Genomic DNA, 18388 nt, shown 5'->3' with positions numbered 1-18388 from the left:
ATACCTATAACAAACCAAGCTTTTTTTATATATATAAAAAAGCTTGATATATATATATACGAATCGGTTTATGCCAGCGTGAGTTTATTACGTTGAAAACAGTGGTCGGCCATCTTGGAGACTGTCTCTAGTTCTTAGCATAGCTCAGTGGTTAGGTCACGGGATAACATCTTGACGCTGAGCGAGATTTATGCTGTTTGACTCTGCTCACTTCATAAATCATAATATTTTGATCAACTGTGAATGAAATAACTTCCTTTATGTGTGTTTGTAATTGTCGATGTCTGATAAACCATTTGTGAGCATGTCTCTCTGAGGGAGAGTGGGGTGTTCTCCATGGCTACGGTAGAGATGCTTTCTCTCACTGCGTTCTGTCTCGCTCTCTCGATTTGATGAAAATAAAATAAACCTGAATATGTTTAAACCTCAAGTTCTTAGTAACAATTTTATATGCAGCCATTGAGACTGCATTTAAACGTGCAGATGCGACCAGAGATAAACCACTGATGTGCCAAGATGTCTTTATCAAGTCTGTGGGTGAGGGGGGAGAGAAACATTGGTTGGTGACTGCCTCTCCCGCTTACACACGAGAGAGAGGAAAGGAGGAGAGGACTACTGGCTGATAAATTCACTCAGCTTTTACTGCCAGTGTACACACACACACACACACACACTGTCGGAAGGGTAAAGGTTTGGTGAGTTCAGCATAGGTGTTGGAGGAGTTGTGAATGGGAATTTACCAGTTGAAAGTGTATAGGCATTGGAATGCATTGAATAGTATATTGCTATGGTTTTTAAAAAGTAGAAATAGTATCATAAAGTTCATGTAGTCTGAAGCCGCCTGTAAGGTTATTTGGTGTCTCTAGCTCAAAGGGTTTAGAGCAGGGGTGGGCAGAAGAAAAATATGAAGACTATTTTCAGTCGAATTACATAAGTGTTTAACTGTTACAAGCACACTAAAACCCTGAAAGGATTACCGCTGGTTAGTTCAGTAGCATGTGTGCGACTAATTGAATTAGTAGTTCAAAAATAAATAACTTAGGTGGTTAAAGACTCATTTGTCAACCATTTACTGTGTACAACATGACATTTGTTTTATACACATAAAATATAGGCAAATTCACTGTTCATTTATGTACATATTTCATGTTGATAGGAACATCCTATCTTGATAATTGAGTTTCTGTTTGTTAACCTTAGTCCACCTGTCGGGCTCGTGCAGTGGAGGCGATCTTCTTGGTCTATACTGAGCCTTGTCTCAGGGTAGTAAGTTGGTGGTCTGTTGTTATCCCTCTTGGTGTGAGTTTATATCCTGCCCGGTTGGCCCTGTCCTGGGGTATCGTCAGACGGGGCCACAGTGTCCCCTAACCCCCCCCAGCTTCTAGTATCTATGCTGCAAAAGTCTATGTGCCGGGGGCTTGGTTCAATCTGTTATCTGGTGTAATTATCCTGTCTTATCTGGTGTCCCGTTTGAATTTAAGTATGCTCCTTCTAATTCTCTCTCTCCCCCTCTCCCTCCCCTCCCGGGGGACCTATCTGGGCTGATGACTCCTGGCTGTCCCCAGTCTACCTAGTCGTGCTGTAGCAACACCCACCTGTAGCACGTGCTCCAGCCCTCTGGTCACCCCCAAAGCCAATTCCTCCTTTGGCCGCCCCTCCTTCCAGTTCTCTGCTGCCAATGACTGGAAGGAACTACAAAAATCTCTGAAACTGGAAACACTTATCTCCCTCACTAACTTTAAGCACCAGCTGTCAAATCTACAATTTCAGTGTTTTACTTGCTATATTGTATTTACTTCACCACCATGGCCTTTTTATTGCCTTTACATCCCTTATCTCACCTAATTTGCTCACATTGTATATAGACATATTTTTCTACTGTATTATTGACTATGTTGGTTTTACTCCATGTATAACTGTTGTTGTATGTGTCGAACTACTTTGCTTTATCTTGGCCAGGTCGCAATTGTAAATGAGAACTTGTTCTCAACTTGCCTACCTGCTAAAATAAAGGTGAAATAAATAAATAAAAATACCTGTCGCAAGATCCACTAGTTTATGTTTATTTACAAAACCATCTCAGGCCTCACTCCCCCCTATCTGAGATATCTACTGCAGCCCTCATCCTCCACATACAACACCTGTTCACTCCCCCTATCTGAGATATCTACTGCAGCCCTCATCCTCCACATACAACACCTGTTCACTCCCCCCTATCTGAGATATCTACTGCAGCCCTCATCCTCCACATACAACACCTGTTCACTCCCCCCTATCTGAGATATCTACTGCAGCCCTCATCCTCCACATACAACACCTGTTCTGTCAGTCACATTCTGTTAAATGTCTCCAAAGTGCACACATCCCTGGGTCGCTCCTCTTTTCAGTTCGCTGTAGCTAGCGACTGGAACGGGCTGCAAAAAACACTCACTGTCCAGTTTTCTCTCCATCTCTTCGTTCAAAGACACAATCATGGACACTCTTACTGACAGTTGTGTCGGCTTCACGTGATGCATTGTCTACCTTCTTGCCCTTTATGCTGTTGTCTGTTCCCGGTAATGTTTACCATGTTTTGTGCTGCTACCATGCTGTGTTATGAGTTGCTGCCATACTATGTTGTCTTAAGTGCCTCTTTATCTAGTGATGTGTGTTTTTGTCCTATATTTTTAATCCCAGACCCCGTCCCTGCAGGAGGCCTTTTGCCTTCTGGTAGATCGTCATTGTAAATAAGAATTTGTTCTTAACTGACTTGCCTAGTTAAATGTATTTAAACCTTAATTTTAATTTTTTAAATTTAATGGTAAAGCCTACAGACATGAAACAAAGTGCACTGTGCTTCTGATAGTCTGTATAATTTGGTATGCTCCCTTTATCTCTAAAAACAATGTTTATTTACACACTAACACCCTAGTCAGTTTGAGAGAAACACCTCTGGTGGGAAAATGCGGATTTGAGAATATTCACATTAAATCTGCCGACAATTGGATGGAAATCTAGCTATTGAAAGCAATTATGGTGTTATTTTCTACACAGAAGATCATACACAATTATTGTCTGTCCTGGTTGCATTTGAGACTTCAGTGTTGATCATCCGAAAGAAGCGCCATTCAACCAATTTAATGGCATTCATACCGCTCATTACTTTTATTTAGAAATTTCACAGAATGTTGAGAACCGGAGGTAGGTGCTAAGAAAAAAATTGTCATGGCTAAAATGGTTCTAGGTTGTCAGATTTGACTTTGTAGCAGGTTAGGAGAATTAGATTACGGTTAAGAAAGGGGTTAGGTTAAAATCAAATTCACAACAACAACAAAAAAATCGACTTTTTGACGTTAATAATTTGACAAAAACTGCACCCTTCTTGCCACAACCAAAGAAAATATTCTCAAACAAAATCACGTCTGCGCATGTGTACGTTTATCAGTTCTCTTCGCGCGTTCGATCCTCTGGGTAGCTACGTTTCCTTGTTGTTCTTTGGGTCCATGTTGACAGGTTAGTTTGCATGCTAGAGAGAACTTGCATGATTTTTTTTTGTCAACTCTTGAATTCCATAACGGTCCGGTAAAGCGTTTGAAACATTTCGTTAGTTCTGTTGTCATAACTTGCAGTTTGCCAACGTAAGTGTATATTATGCTGTGCTACCTTTTTTTAGCAACTAACCTAGTCAGCTATCTAACTATGTTCGTTGTCTGGATGAGTGTGCTAGCAGATAACAGATGTCCTTGTATTTGACTTAGCTACAAACTAGCTATAAAAACTCCTAAGGTTGAGACATCTTGCTAGCAAAGTAACTTAGTGGCGTGGCAAGGGCTAACGTTACCTTTTTTATGCCAGCAGGTTGTGTTAAACGAAAATCATACATAGGATCAAACTGCCCGTTTGGTTTGGAAAAACGTTTTTGAACACATTCATTTATTGGGATATATTTACAGAACTAACACAGGTCACGCATTTATTTATACACCTCGAGCAATGAAGCTTCAGTGCGACGTCGAAGTCGTGAACCGGATGCTTCCCACGTATGGGATGAAAAACAGAGGAAAGGGAGCAAGGGCTGTGCTGTCTATTGGGAGACATGTGGACAAGACCACACAACGCCACAACATTTATCTAATGATCTGTACAGCAAAGGATAGGACAGGAACGAAATATAAGGTTAGTATGTAGCTATTTGTTTATTTAACTACTTGGCTAGTTGTCTAGCTATGTATTCTATGTTTTACAGGTATACCCCAAGTACACAGGATGAATCATCCAACTTCTTGACATTGTTAATTGGTATAGCTACTTTTCAAATGTATGATGACTTCATTGTGGAATGAATGAGTTGCATTTGATTGAAATCCATTATCTCAGATAACTTGGAGGAAAATTAAGGGTTGTGCTAAACTATTTGGGGTATTTTTTTTCCTTCGTCCACTGTTGATATTAGGTCAGGAAATTGCCAGGGACCTCAAGATACGATATTATCACGATACTTTGGTGCCGAAATCACATGTATTGCAATTCGATATTGCTCACCATATGTCTGCTGCGGAGGGACAAGAGAGCCATGAGAATGAGTATTGATCAGTCATGGAAATAAAAGTGCTGGAGAACAAGCTATGAATGACAAATACTGGAGTTTTGGTGCAGATACAACAAGATAAAAGGGCCTAAATATAGTTTGTGGATTTTCCCTTTTAATGGACATTAATAGTGTGTGGTCTTGCATGAACGAGTCACCAGAAATGCTAGGTAACGAATCCACCATCACTTTGTTTTTTGTTCCACGTCTTACTCTAATGTGTGTACCTACTTCCTCTACAGCTAAAAGAAAACATTGAAACATTCTTCACCAGGTTTGTTGAGGAGGGCAAAGCCACTGTGAGACTGAAGGAGCCCGTTGTTGACATCTGCTTGAGCAAGGTATGGCTCTAGACATTTTTGTATGGCGGAATCTGATCTCCAATGAAAAAGGAGAATTTAAAAAAATATATAATTTGGCCTTCAGGTTCATATGCTACTTACATTTCTGCTGGAAAAGTAGAGCGCTTACACTGAAATAAATCATTTTAGGGCGTGCATATTAAACAGTTAACATGACCCAACATATAGAATGTTGCATTGCTGTATCCTCCCAGCCCTAATTAGGATTTTCAATCATCTCCGATGCTTAAAAGAATCATTGCATAATACACTGAGTGTACAAAACATTAGGGACACCTTCCTAATATTGAGTTGCACCCCCTTTTGCCCTCAGAACAGCCTCAATTCGTCAGGCCATGGACTCTACAAGGTGTCGAAAGCGTTCCACAGGGATGCTGGCCCATGTTGACTCCAATGCTTTCCACACTTGTCAAGTTGGCTGGATGTCCTTTGCGTGGTGGCCTATTCTTGATACACACGAGAAACTGTTGAGCGTGAAAAACCCAGCATCATTGCCGTTCTTGACACTCAAACTGGTGCGCCTGGCACTTACCCAGCTCAAAGGCACCTAAATATTTTGTCTTGCCCACCCTCTGAATTGCACACATACACAATCTTGTCTCAAGGCTTTAAAAATCATTCTTTAAAATGTCTCCTCCCCTTCATCTACATTGATTTAAGTGGATTTAACAAGTGACATCAATCCATAACTTTCACCTGGATTCACCTGGTCAGTCTGTCATGGAAAGAGCAGTTGTTCCTAATGTTTTGTACACTCCGTGTGTATCTTAGTCTGATATTTATGCATTAGCCAGACTTGTCTGAATGTGGGGAGCATGCTCTGTAAATGAGCAGCTGTTTCTCCCAAAGGGTGACAATGGCTCTAGGCTGTATTAGGGCAGTGTTGACCTTTCCCCTAGATCTTGAAACAAATTTTCAACCCATCACACACACACACACAGGCTGTGGTGCGTACAGCTATGGTGATACACAAATGGAACCAGGCTAGCATTGTGAGAAGGACTCACTAGGCAATCCTTTGTGTGACTTATGTTAATAACATCTCATGTATATTGTAATCTTTTTGCAATTAAATGTTTCATCTTGTGCTAGCACAACTAAGACCAAAGATATCTGTGTCATGGGAACAAATGTAGGCCTAATACAATATGATGAAATTCGTGGGTTGTTAGTTACATTATAAACTGGTTGGTTCGAATGCTGATTGGCTGACAGCCATGGTATATCAGACTGTACACCACGTGTATGACAAAAGTTATTTTTACTGCTCTAATTACATTGGTAACCAGTTTATAATAGCAATAAGGCTTGGCCTATAATAATACACGTAAAAATGCATAATTAAGCAATAAGGCATGAGGGGTGTGGTATATGGCCAATATACCATGGCTAAGAGCTGTGTCCAGGCACTCCGCGATGTGTCATGCATAAGAACAGCCCTTAGCCGTGGTATATTGGCCATATACCACACCCCCTCATGCCTTATTGCTTAATTATGCATTTTACGTGTCTTATTATAGGCCAAGCACTTTTCCCACCATCGTGAATGTTTTCTCACTCTGAAGGATAGATAGCAAATGTGTCAACTTTGATATGGAGGGATTTATAAATAAATGCAATCCCTCTCATGTAACGCTCAAATAGTTTTATAGCAGGTACGATAAGAGCTGTTGTATTGACTGTTAACCACTAGTGACATCGGTCTTCTTTTGAGTTTCAGGCTGATGCTAACAGCTTGAAGAACTTCCTCTCGGCTGCTCGGTTGGCTCACAGAGGAAATGACATGGACAGCCTGCCTCTCTCTACACTGACGCCCGTCCGAGCCAGGGATGTGGAGAAGCCCAAGAAGAAGCTGACTATTGTATCCAAGAAGGACTATCCATTGACCTCCAATTTTCCCTACTCATTAGAGCAGCTCCAGGTGTCCTACTGCAAGCTCTCACGGGTGGACATGCGAATGCTCTCCCTCAAGGCACTGCGCAGACTGGACCTCAGTAATAACAACATAAAAAAACTTCCTGACACCATCGGTGACCTGGGCTGCCTGGCTGAGCTTATTCTCCACAACAACCACTTAGAGACCTTTAGTGAAGCCCTCTGCCTGTCCAGCCTTCAGCGCACACTTCAACACCTCGACCTGAGTCAGAACCGCCTGCAGGCCCTGCCGCCTCACTTCTGCCAGCTGCGAGAGCTGATCAACCTCAAGATGGACAACAACGGACTGGTGTGGCTGCCCTTTCGCATCAGCCATCTCTCCAAGCTGCGCTTTTTGTCAGCTGCACACAACCAGCTGGCCCTGCTGCCAGGGGACTTCCGAAAGTTAAATCTGGAGAACCTGGACCTGTTTGGTAATCCGTTCGCCCATCCCAACCCCCTGGACCACACCATCCAGCTCACCTTCCCCCTGACACTGCAGGAGATGGCCGCCAGGGCTGTGGCCAACCTCAGGTTAGTCCAATTATTCCTTTCAACATTTCACCCATTTACGTGCTTTTACCTTGTTTGTAAGTTTAAACGTGTAGTATCACGTAAAGTTTTATGCAATATTTGAGCCTAAGTTATGTTTTGTGTTTACGCCACATAGAATCCCTTACGGGCCTCATCTCATCCCTGCCCACCTTTGTCAAGACCTGGAGGTTGCCAAGACCTGTGACTGTGGCTGTACCTGTGTGAACTACTACATCAAAACAGCAGTCAGCATGAATCTGCATCTGGTGTCTCACACTGTGGTTTTGGTAGATGACATGGGAGGAACAGATGCACCGGTGCAGCATCACTTTTGCTCCCTATCATGTTACTCTGAGTTCCTGGACCAATGCCTTCAGCGAGGCCTGAGATGATTTAAGTCCCTCAACTGTTCCACGGCAATCAGTACCGTAGCTAGGTTTCCATCCAATTTGCGACAGATTTTCATTTAGAATATTCTTAAATCTGCATTTAACAACAAAAAAAAAGATGCTTGTTTTCCCACCAGAGATGTTTCAATCAAATTGACTTTTTTGGCGGATAAATGCTGTGTGATGACGTAGTGCACGTAAAAATAACTTTTCATTGTTAAAGCCCATGTACGGAATGTGAAAACACAAGTTAAATGGGTTTCCATCGTATTGTCAAGTCTACTGATGGGTTTTGTCACAAATGTTGCGTTATACAGCAAATGTACCCACTCTGGTCTTGGCATGTGCTCTCTAGCCAACAGCTCACAGACACAGTGCAGGTAGGCTACCTACATGATGAGATTTTATTATGGAGCAGAGTGATATTATTTGTCAAATGGCAGGCAAGCATCGATCATCATGTCACCAGAATAAGACCGTCAATACTTCAAGCTCAACACTGCTCTTTCACCACCCTGTGAAGTTCATAAGTTAGTTCATCTGTAGCTTAATAAATGCATGGTTTCCCGAATTGTAGTGGGAGGACCACACAACATATCATCACATGACTCCCAAGTTTACTTCGATGTGATGGTTATTGTATCAATATTAGCACATAAAGGCGTTTCCACTGTCATTTCTCACATAATTAATTTTAGACACAAATAATTGGTATTGGTATTTATAGAATTGTAACGGCATTTCCTGTTTCCATCAGCCCAGTTGTAACTTTTTTCCATGGATTAGGTAATTAATCAGCATGAAATGGTCGGATGGAAACGTGGTTAATGCTTTTGGTATTATTCTGAAGGCAATGGTGACCAGCCAGTGTAGGGCAATGGTGACCAGCCAGTGTAGACTGTAATGTAAAGTGCAGTATGAACTCTTTGGTCATTGGACCCAACACGCATCTCAGAACTTCTTATGTAACCACTGATTGGACATGTGCTGATGTTCAGACATTTTGCATTCAAGTGTGTTTCACCATCAGTGGTACAGATTGAGAAAACTAAAATGACAATTAGTAGTTAATATCTGTTTAAACAATGTGTGTTTGTGTATATAAACATTTTTATATGTTTGTGGAATTCAAAAAATGTTGATTTATTTTTTACTGTATTGGTACAAGTTTGAAAGGAAATTAAAGAAACTATCCATATCTATCATTGTCTCAATTAGTTTCTGAAGGTTTAAAATGATATTTGTCATCTGTTTCCATTTTTTTTTTTTTTTTTTAACCTTTATTTAACTAGGCAAGTCAGTTAAGAACAAATTATTATTTTCAATGATGGCCTAGGGGGGTTAACTTCCTTGTTCAGGGGCAGAATGCCATTTAAATACTTTTTTTCCTATTGCCCTCAATTGGATAAAAGGACTTTAGGTTTTCACGCAAGACCTCAACGGATTGAATTAGCAACAAACTTCATATAGTATCTTTGTGACGGAGCAAGTTCCTTGACAGGAGACTCAGTCCAGGTCATAGATAAAGGAGTTTTGAAAAACGAAACCAGCAGATGTAGTATGATCACAAATGACCACCTCTTGTCCATGCTGGTTGATTTCTGTCAGCAGTACTTGCTGTGGTCTCATATTACAGTCCTGAAAGGTCTGCTCAGCAGGCAGGTCATCTTCCTCCTGAGACTGAGCCACCTCCACATGCTCACTGAATTGCACAGTCTTCTGTTTAATCTTAGTTGGAGCTTGACTTTCAACTATCTCTTCGATCTTGGGGGATGAGCAGTCTTTGGCCTGGTCATTGTTGTCAAGATTGGACGGGATGACCATTGGTGCAGTGTTAGATGGGTCATCTATTCTCTCGCTCAGGGATGATGGGTCTGTTTCCACCTAAAAGAAAAGTAATTGTCACAGTGGATGTTGGGGTTAGTAACAGCACTGATGAACAGAAGCCTAACGGTTCAACAACAACAGGGTCAGCTTTTGCTAGACATACACTATAATAGTACATTTTTCTTCTACTGAATGAATGTTAACCTAAAGATGATGGCTCACCTCATCATGTAAATTATTGTCATCTGACTGTCCCTCATTCTGGTCAGTGCACCCAGTCTTGCCATCAAACTCAGTGGGCTCTGAAGCTTTAGCTTGGTGTGATTCACCACTTTTCAGTTTGTGTTGCTTGTCCTCCTCAATGTCACCAGACTGTTCAGAAAACTCTATCTTGTCTTCCAGGACTGAGATTAGTTGATTTTCAGACCGGAGTGATGTGGCATTTCCAGAGTGAACGTCTTCTGAGATGTCCCCTTCATTGCAACCGCTGTAGTCGGGGGTATCTTCTTTGCCACGTCCGCTGTAGTCGGAGGTATCTTCAATGCCACGTCCGCTGTAGTCGGGGGTATCTTCAATGCCACGTCCGCTGTAGTCGGGGGTATCTTCAATGCCACGTCCGCTGTAGTCGGGGGTATCTTCTTTGCCAAGTCCGTTGTGGTCGGGGTATCTTCTTTGACGTTGTGGTCGGGGTATCTTCTTTGACGTTGTGGTCGGGGTATCTTCTTTGACGTTGTGGTCGGGGGTATCTTCAATGCCACGTCCGTTGTGGTCGGGGGTATCTTCAATGCCAAGTCCGTTGTGGTCGGGGGTATCTTCTTTGCCGTTGTGGTCGGGGGTATCTTCAATGCCAAGTCCGTTGTGGTTGGGGGTATCTTCAATGCCAAGTCCGTTGTGGTTGGGGGTATCTTCAATGCCACGTCCGTTGTAGTCGGGGGTATCTTCAATGCCACGTCCGTTGTGGTCGGGGGTATCTTCAATGCCACGTCCGTTGTGGTCGGGGGTATCTTCAATGCCACGTCCGTTGTGGTCGGGGGTATCTTCAATGCCACGTCCGTTGTGGTCGGGGGTATCTTCTTTTCCACGTCCACTGTGGTAGGGGGTATCTTCAATGCCACGTCCGCTGTAGTCGGGGGTATCTTCAATGCCACGTCCGCTGTAGTCGGAGGTATCTTCAATGCCACGTCCGCTGTAGTCGGGGGTATCTTCAATGCCACGTCCGCTGTAGTCGGGGGTATCTTCAATGCCACGTCCGCTGTAGTCGGGGGTATCTTCTTTGCCAAGTCCGTTGTGGTCGGGGGTATCTTCTTTGACGTTGTGGTCGGGGTATCTTCAATGCCACGTCCGTTGTGGTCGGGGTATCTTCAATGCCAAGTCCGTTGTGGTCGGGGTATCTTCTTTGCCGTTGTGGTCGGGGGTATCTTCAATGCCAAGTCCGTTGTGGTTGGGGGTATCTTCAATGCCAAGTCCGTTGTGGTTGGGGGTATCTTCAATGCCACGTCCGTTGTAGTCGGGGGTATCTTCAATGCCACGTCCGTTGTGGTCGGGGGTATCTTCAATGCCACGTCCGTTGTGGTCGGGGGTATCTTCAATGCCACGTCCGTTGTGGTCGGGGGTATCTTCAATGCCACGTCCGTTGTGGTCGGGGGTATCTTCTTTTCCACGTCCACTGTGGTAGGGGGTATCTTCTTTGCCAAGTCCGTTGTGGTAGGGGGTATCTACTTTGCCACGTGTTGCGTCTTCCGACTGCGCTGCGCTTACACAACTATCCTCAAAATCCTCTTCACCATCATCATTGACAAGCTGCCAGCCAGACACTTCAGCGACTATTGGCTCCTTCAGAGGTAGAACAGGTAAAGTAACAACCAGTTGTTTCTTTTGCTTGTTGAACTTTGCCTCTCCCTTGTTTTCATCCACTGGATATGCCATCGGCACCTCTAGTCTGTAAGCTGGTTTCTTGGATTCCAAACTAACAAGTCTTTCAGTCACATCTAGATCAGCATCCGCAACAGATCTAAGCAAAGGCAAATCAATAGTGATGACAATCTCTTTAGGGCGTGGGCTCTGAGCTGAATCTCTTGAGCACCTGAAATCTTGCAAATCAATGAATGATCTGTATTTTAGAGTGTAATGTGGTTTCGTTGGCTTCTTGGGTGAATTGACATTTTGTTGTCTCTGGCTGATCTGGGTGTCGGACTGAATCTCGGCCTTCAGTATAGGGCTCTCCTTTTGATTTGTTGCCGTATCTGGTTGCTTTTCGTCGGGGTAGGGGAACGAGAGATGATTGTCAAGTGGTGAAGGTTTTTCCTTGGCAGGTTGACCAGGTAAGGGCTTGCGCATGACGGCAGCGTGTAGTGTCCCTTTGTATTTGATTTTCAAAACTCTTACATTGTTTTTGTCTAGCTTCACTTTGCCCCCATTCTCGACAGCCTCAACAGCAGTGTTGTCAACCATTTCCATAAATCTTGGGTTGTTTCCAGCCATGTGAATAGTGTCTGGATGAAACACAACATCATAGATTGTGTACTTATTCCCCTTTGCATCCCTGTCTGGCGTTCCAGGTGTCAAGCTGTGGGGTAGTGACCAATGCTGCCCTACTCTGCCAGCCTCGTCTACCCTCCTAAACTCAGGTTTACGAATCATGTCATTGCTGCAGACATTGATGAAGCACTTCTGCCTACCGTCCATACTCGTCTTCAGGGCTCGGTAAGGTTTGGGGTGGACAAATTGAATGTCCACGCCCCTCTCTTGTTCTAACAACTTGATTTCTTCCTCATATTTCTTCTTGTTCTCTGGCTTTGATATTTCCTCTGCGTATTCGTGCAGCATCTTTCTGAATTCCTCATTTTGAAAAGCCTTGGTAAAGCGGCCCATTTCATCCGGTGTCATATTCAGGTCCTTGAGTTTGGAACCGAACTCCATATTGGTGCGAGAAGCTAACTTGGCTACTGTAGCCACAAAGTCTTTTCACTCTTGTAGCTAGCTTTGCTATCCCAGCACAAAACAACAACTTTACTACAACGATTTTAAGGTGTTACACGAAATATGAACCGATATAATACAGCAAATCATTCGCAACCTGCCAAAAGTCAAGTTTCTCAGTACTTTTGAGTTGTTTGTAGACTAGGTTACCACGGAGTTGTGGCGTAAACGCAGGAGCAAGCTGCCGAGTGTCTTGTGTGTTGACGAAACCATGGCAACAAGGCAGCGCAGCAGCCAGGTACTGGAGAGGGCTCGTCCAATCGTGTGGCGTTTGTGTAATAGCCATAATACAATTTTAATGAATTCACATTTTTATGACTGTCTTCAAAAGTTGTTATTATAAAGTGGTGGCCAAAGCAAAGTTGTAGTTGTAAACATTATGATATCAAACATTACAACAGTCTTGTTTGCAGGCAGAAAACACACCCATTTACAGTCATAATATAAAATAAACTGTAAAACATAAAAAATATATATGGATACATAATGATAATTAACTACAATCTTCTGAAAGACAAATCTTCCCACATTTCCCTGCATGGCCTTATCAACAGTAATACGTGGAACATAGAGTATGAACTATGAACTCTGTATTATCAATTTACTGTAGTCTACTATTGATAATTTCCCACTAATATTTACATATGAAAATGCTATATTTTCCTAGATGTCCGAAAAAAGGACATTATCCTCTGTACAGCTGGCAGTAGTTTTGGGGGCATACATGGAAGCTGTTTTTGAAGCAGCTTGCAGTTCTTCACATTCTTGGCTATGTAATCCTCACATATCCTGTGAAAAAGAAATGTTTTAAGGAACAGTGAAAGTATCGGCTAAGAGGGCAGAGCACTGCATGCATTTGGAAGATGTAGCTTAGTATACTAATCTTTCACTATGTTATAGTATCCATGTAATGGCAAACAGTCAACATGATTTCCAAAATATCAAAGTGTGTTCTAGCTGAGACAGATTCTCCCTCATTGAACGAATGATCGTAATTGATTCGTTACCGAAGGAGGTGGTAGGGCTGGATCTGGAAAACAACTACATCATTGCAGTGACCCTGAAGAAAGGTGATTGTAAAAAAAAATGTGAATTGTGTCATAAACAATTCTTTATATACCCAACCACAACAGCTCCTTGTAAAGGTGTTCCATAATTCATAATCCATATGTTCCATAATTCATAATCCATATGTTTCATAATTCATACTCCATAACTCATAATCCACATATTCCATCATCCATATGTTCCATAACTCATAATCCATCTGTACCATAATTCATCATCCATATGTTCCATAATTCATCATAAATGAATGCTGTATGGACCCTTTCTGTTTATGAATTTGAATAATATATGCTTTAACATAATACCAGGCAATCTCCTTCCTGTCAGAAATGGTCAAATCATCCCAATGACGAAGGTGCATAAAGATGGAAGAATTCAGATACACTACATGACCAAAGGTATGTGGACACTTGCTCGTCAAACATCTCATTCCAAAATCATGGGCATTAAAATGGAGTTGGTTCCCTGCTTTGTTATAACAGCCTCCAGTCTTCTGGGAAGGCTTTACACTAGATGTTGGAGCATTGCTGCAGGGACTTGCTTCCATTCAGCCACAAGAGCATTACTGAGGTTGGGCACTGATGTTGGGCGATTAAGCCTGGCTCGCAGTCGGCCCAAAGGAGTTTGATGGGGTTGAGGTCAGGGCTCTGTGCAGGCCAGTCAAGTACCTCCACACCGATCTCGACAAACCATTTCTGTATGGACCCCGCTTTGTGCACAAGGACATTGTCATGATGAAACAGCAAAGGCCCTTCCCCAAATTCTTGCCACAAAGTTGAAAGCACAGAATTGTCCAGAATTTCATTGTATGCTGTAGCATTAAGATTTCCCTTCGCTGGATCTAAGGGTCCTAGCCCAATCCATGGAAAACATCCCCAGACCATTATTCCTCCTCCACCAAACTTTACAGTTAGCACTATGCATTGGGGCAGATAGCGTTCTCCTGGCATCCGCCAAACCCAGATTTTTCTGTCGGAATGCCACATGGTGAAGCGTGACTCATCACTCCAGAGATCTCTTTTCCACTCCAGGCGTTTCAGCACTCGGTGGTCCCGTTCTGGGAGCTTGTGTGTCCTATCACTTCGCGGCTGAGCCGTTGTTGCTTCTAGACATTTCCACTTGATAACTTCATATAAAGTTGACCAGGGCAGCTCTAGCAGGGCAGAAATTTGATGAACTGACTTGTTGGAAAGGTGGCATCCTATGACAGTGCAAAGTTGAAAGTCACTGAGCTCTTCAATAAGGCCATTCTACTGTCAATGTTTGTCTATGGAGATTGCATGGCTGTGTGCTCGATTTTATACACCTGTCAGCAACGGGTGTGGCTGAAATAGCCAAATCCACTAATTTGAAGGTGTCCACATACTTTTGTATATATAATGTATTACGTACTTGTTTTTAGCACTACCCACAGAGTTCCTAAACTATGCTGCGCTGTTCAATATGCCTATAAATCAGCACAATGTACTTTTTCATTTTTTTTCAAATTGCCGCCATCTTGGAGCTAGAATTGGGATCATGTATACTACGCTAATGCCGATACAAAAAAAGAGTAACCGACAGCATTGTACAATATGGCGAACTTAGCAAACGAGGCATTTGTCGTAAGTACATGGGGGGCCGCAATCTTTATGCACATTCACCATTGAACCATACGTTCCCTGTATGGTTTCCATAATACTTACTGTGTCTACAAGGAGGATGTAGTCGCAACTACCCCCAAACACAATGACATCAGAGTCCTTCCCTTGGCACGCTGTGTGCCACAACCTGAGGGTCGAAAGTAAATAAGATGGAGACTTTAAGAGCCAGGTTAATCATTCAAATCTTCGTAGGAACATCGTTAAATCTCCAAGCTGTTTCCCAAAACCATCTATTAACATTGCACTTGAAAACGCTCGTAATCTAACGCCTGTCTCAGACCTTTCATAGTACAGCTAACGCTTCAAACACACTGACAGTGTATTTGCATTTTGGTACACCAGAATTACATTAATTTCCAATGAAACACTGCGTATGCCTTGCAGCATTGCGTTGCAGAGACAGTTGCAGTGCGTTTGGTGTGGTGCATACGTTGGGTTTAGCGAAAATATGCGTCAAACTGTATGCGTAGACAGCTTGACAGAAATGGTAACAGAAGGTGAATGTTGAACTTTTGTTGCATACATTTCCAGATGATTGTTGCATACTATTTTGCGCAATGACTGTCGGTATGTCCAAAGCTGTTTTTGCCTTCCTGCGTCACTGTGTACACAGAGGATCTCTGCTAAACAGTGTTAATCCTCCTCTCCGTGATTTGTAGTCAATTTCAACAAAGTTGACGACAAATACAAAGTTGTCTTTGCAATTGTAACAACCAAGCAAAGGATAAATAAGAATATGCTTCAAATGAAAATTGAAGATGACTGCATTAAAATAAATGGCTTACTTACAGTATAGCCTATAGGCCTACAGTGCTTTCAGAAAGTATTCACACCCTTGGACTTTTTCAACATTTGATTGTGTTACTGGATTTAAAATGGATTAAATGTAGAGTTTGTGTCACTGGCCTACACCCAATACCCCATAATATCGAAGTGGAATTTTTTATTGGGAATTTTTTACTAATGAAAAATAATTAGAATCTGACATGTCTTGAGTCAATAAGTATTCAAGTGTTTATGGCAAGCCTAAATAAGTTCAGGAGTAAACGTTTAATTAATTAACAAGTCACATTATTTTTTTGAATGACTACATCATCTCTGTATCCCACACATACAATTATCTGTAAGGTCCTTCAGTCGAGAAGTGAATTTCAGACACAGATTCAACCACAAAGATCAGGGAGGTTTTTCAATGTTTTGGAAAGAAGGGCAGCTATCGGTAGATATGTCTGCTTTAAAAATAAAAAAATTAATTATGAGCATGCCGAAGTTATTTATATATTTTACCGCCCCTTTTACTCCCCAAGTTCGATCATGTCTCATCGCTGCAACTCCCCAACGGGCTCGGGAGGCGAAGGTCGAGTAATGCGTCCTCCAAAACATGACTCGACAAACCGCACTTCTTACCACCCGCTGGCTTAACCCAGAAGCCAGCAGCACCAATGTGTCAGGGTAAACACTGTTCAACTGACAATAAAGGTCAGTCTGCAGGTTCCCAGCCCGCTGCAAGGAGTCGCTAGAGCGCGATGAGACAAGTAAAGCCCACCCAGCCTGGATCAGTCGATGTGCAAAAGGTTTTTAACGGCCACGTTACTAGCGAAGGCTCTAGGAAACACTTTCACTACTAAAGACACATCTTAAAAATGTGAATCGTGAGAATGACACATCGTAAGAATGTGAATCGTGAGAATGACACATCGTAAGAATGTGAATCGTGAGAATGACACATCGTAAGAATGTGAATCGTAAGAATGGCACATCGTAAGAATGTGAATCGTGAGAATGACACTAACGCTATGAAAGCTCTGGGAAATGAGGCCCATATCATAGAATTACATATAGAGATCCTATAATTCACTCTGAGTCAGACAATGTGTTAACAGTTTTACCATTTGCACATTTTAGGTACATTCCTCAAATTGGCAAATGAAACACTTTCTGCTAACAACTAGCACATACACTACCTTGGTTTGTTCATGTATGGATGCTCTCTCCATTTCTTTGTCTCTACATCAAATGCCCAGCCATCGCCTAGAGATGCATAATTTGTTTTAGAAAACCAAATAATGCCATGTTTCCATGGAACATAAGGTACAGAGGTAGGATTGGGAACCTGAATGGGTAAATGACTCACTCATTGGTTCGCAGTCCATACCCAGTCCTCCAAATAGAAATAGCACTATCAGATATTGCGGTTAGGGTATGCCACGACCTTCCCATTGGCACAGTGGTTTCTGGTACTATGGAAAAGCCATTTTGAAAGAACAGATTAAAAAAAATCAAGTGTGATGTGATAACAGTATAGTACAGAATAGTAACCATTTTAAATTGAGCATTTGAAAGAGTGAATAGTAAATACGTACATTTCGGACCATGTCCACGATTCTAGATCTAAACAATAAATGTCACTTGTCCTGGATTCCCAAGCTATCTGCCTAACGTTGGCTAGCTTGCAAGCTACTTCCAGACATATGAGAGAACACCTCACTCTGACCATTTGACTCTTGCTCGCCCTAGCAGAGTTGGTTAGTGTGTTCATGTTATCACAAGGGTTAGTGACTCTAACTGTGTTATGGCAACAATTGAATTGCGTTTTTTGGGAGGGGACGATGTTTGGTCATAGTTCGCTGCCTGCACCTGCCCACCCGTCCAGCATCACTACTCTGCACGGTTCTGACTTTGAATATGTGGACAGCTACAAATACATAGGTGTCTGGTTAGACTGTAAACTCTCCTTCCAGACTCACATTAAACATCTCCAATCCAAAGTTAAATCTAGAATTGGCTTCCTATTTCACAACAAAGCATCCTTCACTCGTGCTGCCAAACATACCCTCGTAAAACTGACCATCTTACCGATCCTAGACTTCGGTGATATCATTTACAAAATAGCCTCCAACACCCTACTCAACAAATTGGATGCAGTCTATCACAGTGCCATCAGTTTTGTCACCAAAGCCCATATACTACCCACCACTGTGTACGCTCTCGTTGTCTGGCCCTCGCTTCATACTCGTCGCCAAACCCACTGGCTCCAGGTCATCTACAAGACCCTGCTAGGTAAAGTCCCGCCTTATCTCTGCTCGCTGGTCACCATAGCTGCAC

The 18388-nt window shown here is 42.5% G+C and overlaps 2 protein-coding genes across 8 annotated transcripts; one reads left to right on the top strand and one right to left on the bottom strand.

Moving 5' to 3' along the window:
• The first annotated feature begins 3412 nt into the window (after window positions 1-3412).
• Window positions 3413-8968, top strand: lrr1 (leucine rich repeat protein 1). Of its 7 annotated transcripts, none has more exons than XM_029688534.2 (5): window positions 3413-3492; window positions 3835-4155; window positions 4810-4908; window positions 6650-7377; window positions 7514-8968. In XM_029688534.2, exons 2-5 carry the CDS (start codon window positions 3973-3975, stop codon window positions 7767-7769), a joined length of 1266 nt encoding a protein of 421 aa, XP_029544394.1. In that variant the 5' UTR covers window positions 3413-3492; window positions 3835-3972; the 3' UTR covers window positions 7770-8968. The 7 variants fall into 7 exon arrangements, with proteins under 7 accessions (XP_029544394.1, XP_029544398.1, XP_029544395.1 ...); XM_029688538.2 differs by having other exon boundaries at window positions 3427-3617; window positions 3933-4155; XM_029688535.2 differs by having other exon boundaries at window positions 3427-3617; window positions 3838-4155.
• Window positions 7941-18313, bottom strand: dnaaf2 (dynein axonemal assembly factor 2). The gene is made up of 5 exons (XM_065004344.1): window positions 17647-18313; window positions 17418-17523; window positions 11086-17314; window positions 9816-10902; window positions 7941-9650 (listed from the first exon to the last, which is right to left on the bottom strand). The coding sequence occupies exons 3-5, from the start codon at window positions 12510-12512 to the stop codon at window positions 9273-9275; spliced, it is 2892 nt and encodes a 963-aa protein (XP_064860416.1). The 5' UTR covers window positions 12513-17314; window positions 17418-17523; window positions 17647-18313; the 3' UTR covers window positions 7941-9272.
• Window positions 18314-18388: the final 75 nt, after the last annotated feature.

The sequence above is a fragment of the Oncorhynchus nerka genome, linkage group LG18 (genome assembly GCF_034236695.1).
Source record: "Oncorhynchus nerka isolate Pitt River linkage group LG18, Oner_Uvic_2.0, whole genome shotgun sequence".
NCBI lineage: Eukaryota > Metazoa > Chordata > Actinopteri > Salmoniformes > Salmonidae > Oncorhynchus > Oncorhynchus nerka.
Note: the sequence above shows the minus strand (reverse complement) of the source record. Positions and strands in the feature narration are given on the sequence as shown.

Coding starts and splice junctions, on each gene's coding strand:
- lrr1 (XM_029688534.2), top strand. CDS start 3,973: ATGAAGCTTCAGTGCGACGTCGAAGTCGTGAACCGGATGCTTCCCACG. Junction 4,156..4,809: donor GGACAGGAACGAAATATAAG/GTTAGTATGTAG, acceptor CTTCCTCTACAG/CTAAAAGAAAACATTGAAAC. Junction 4,909..6,649: donor TTGACATCTGCTTGAGCAAG/GTATGGCTCTAG, acceptor TTTGAGTTTCAG/GCTGATGCTAACAGCTTGAA.
- dnaaf2 (XM_065004344.1), bottom strand. CDS start 12,512: ATGGAGTTCGGTTCCAAACTCAAGGACCTGAATATGACACCGGATGAA. Junction 10,903..11,085: donor CCCGACTACAACGGACGTGG/CATTGAAGATAC, acceptor CGACCACAACGT/CAAAGAAGATACCCCCGACC. Junction 9,651..9,815: donor ACAATAATTTACATGATGAG/GTGAGCCATCAT, acceptor CTTTTCTTTTAG/GTGGAAACAGACCCATCATC.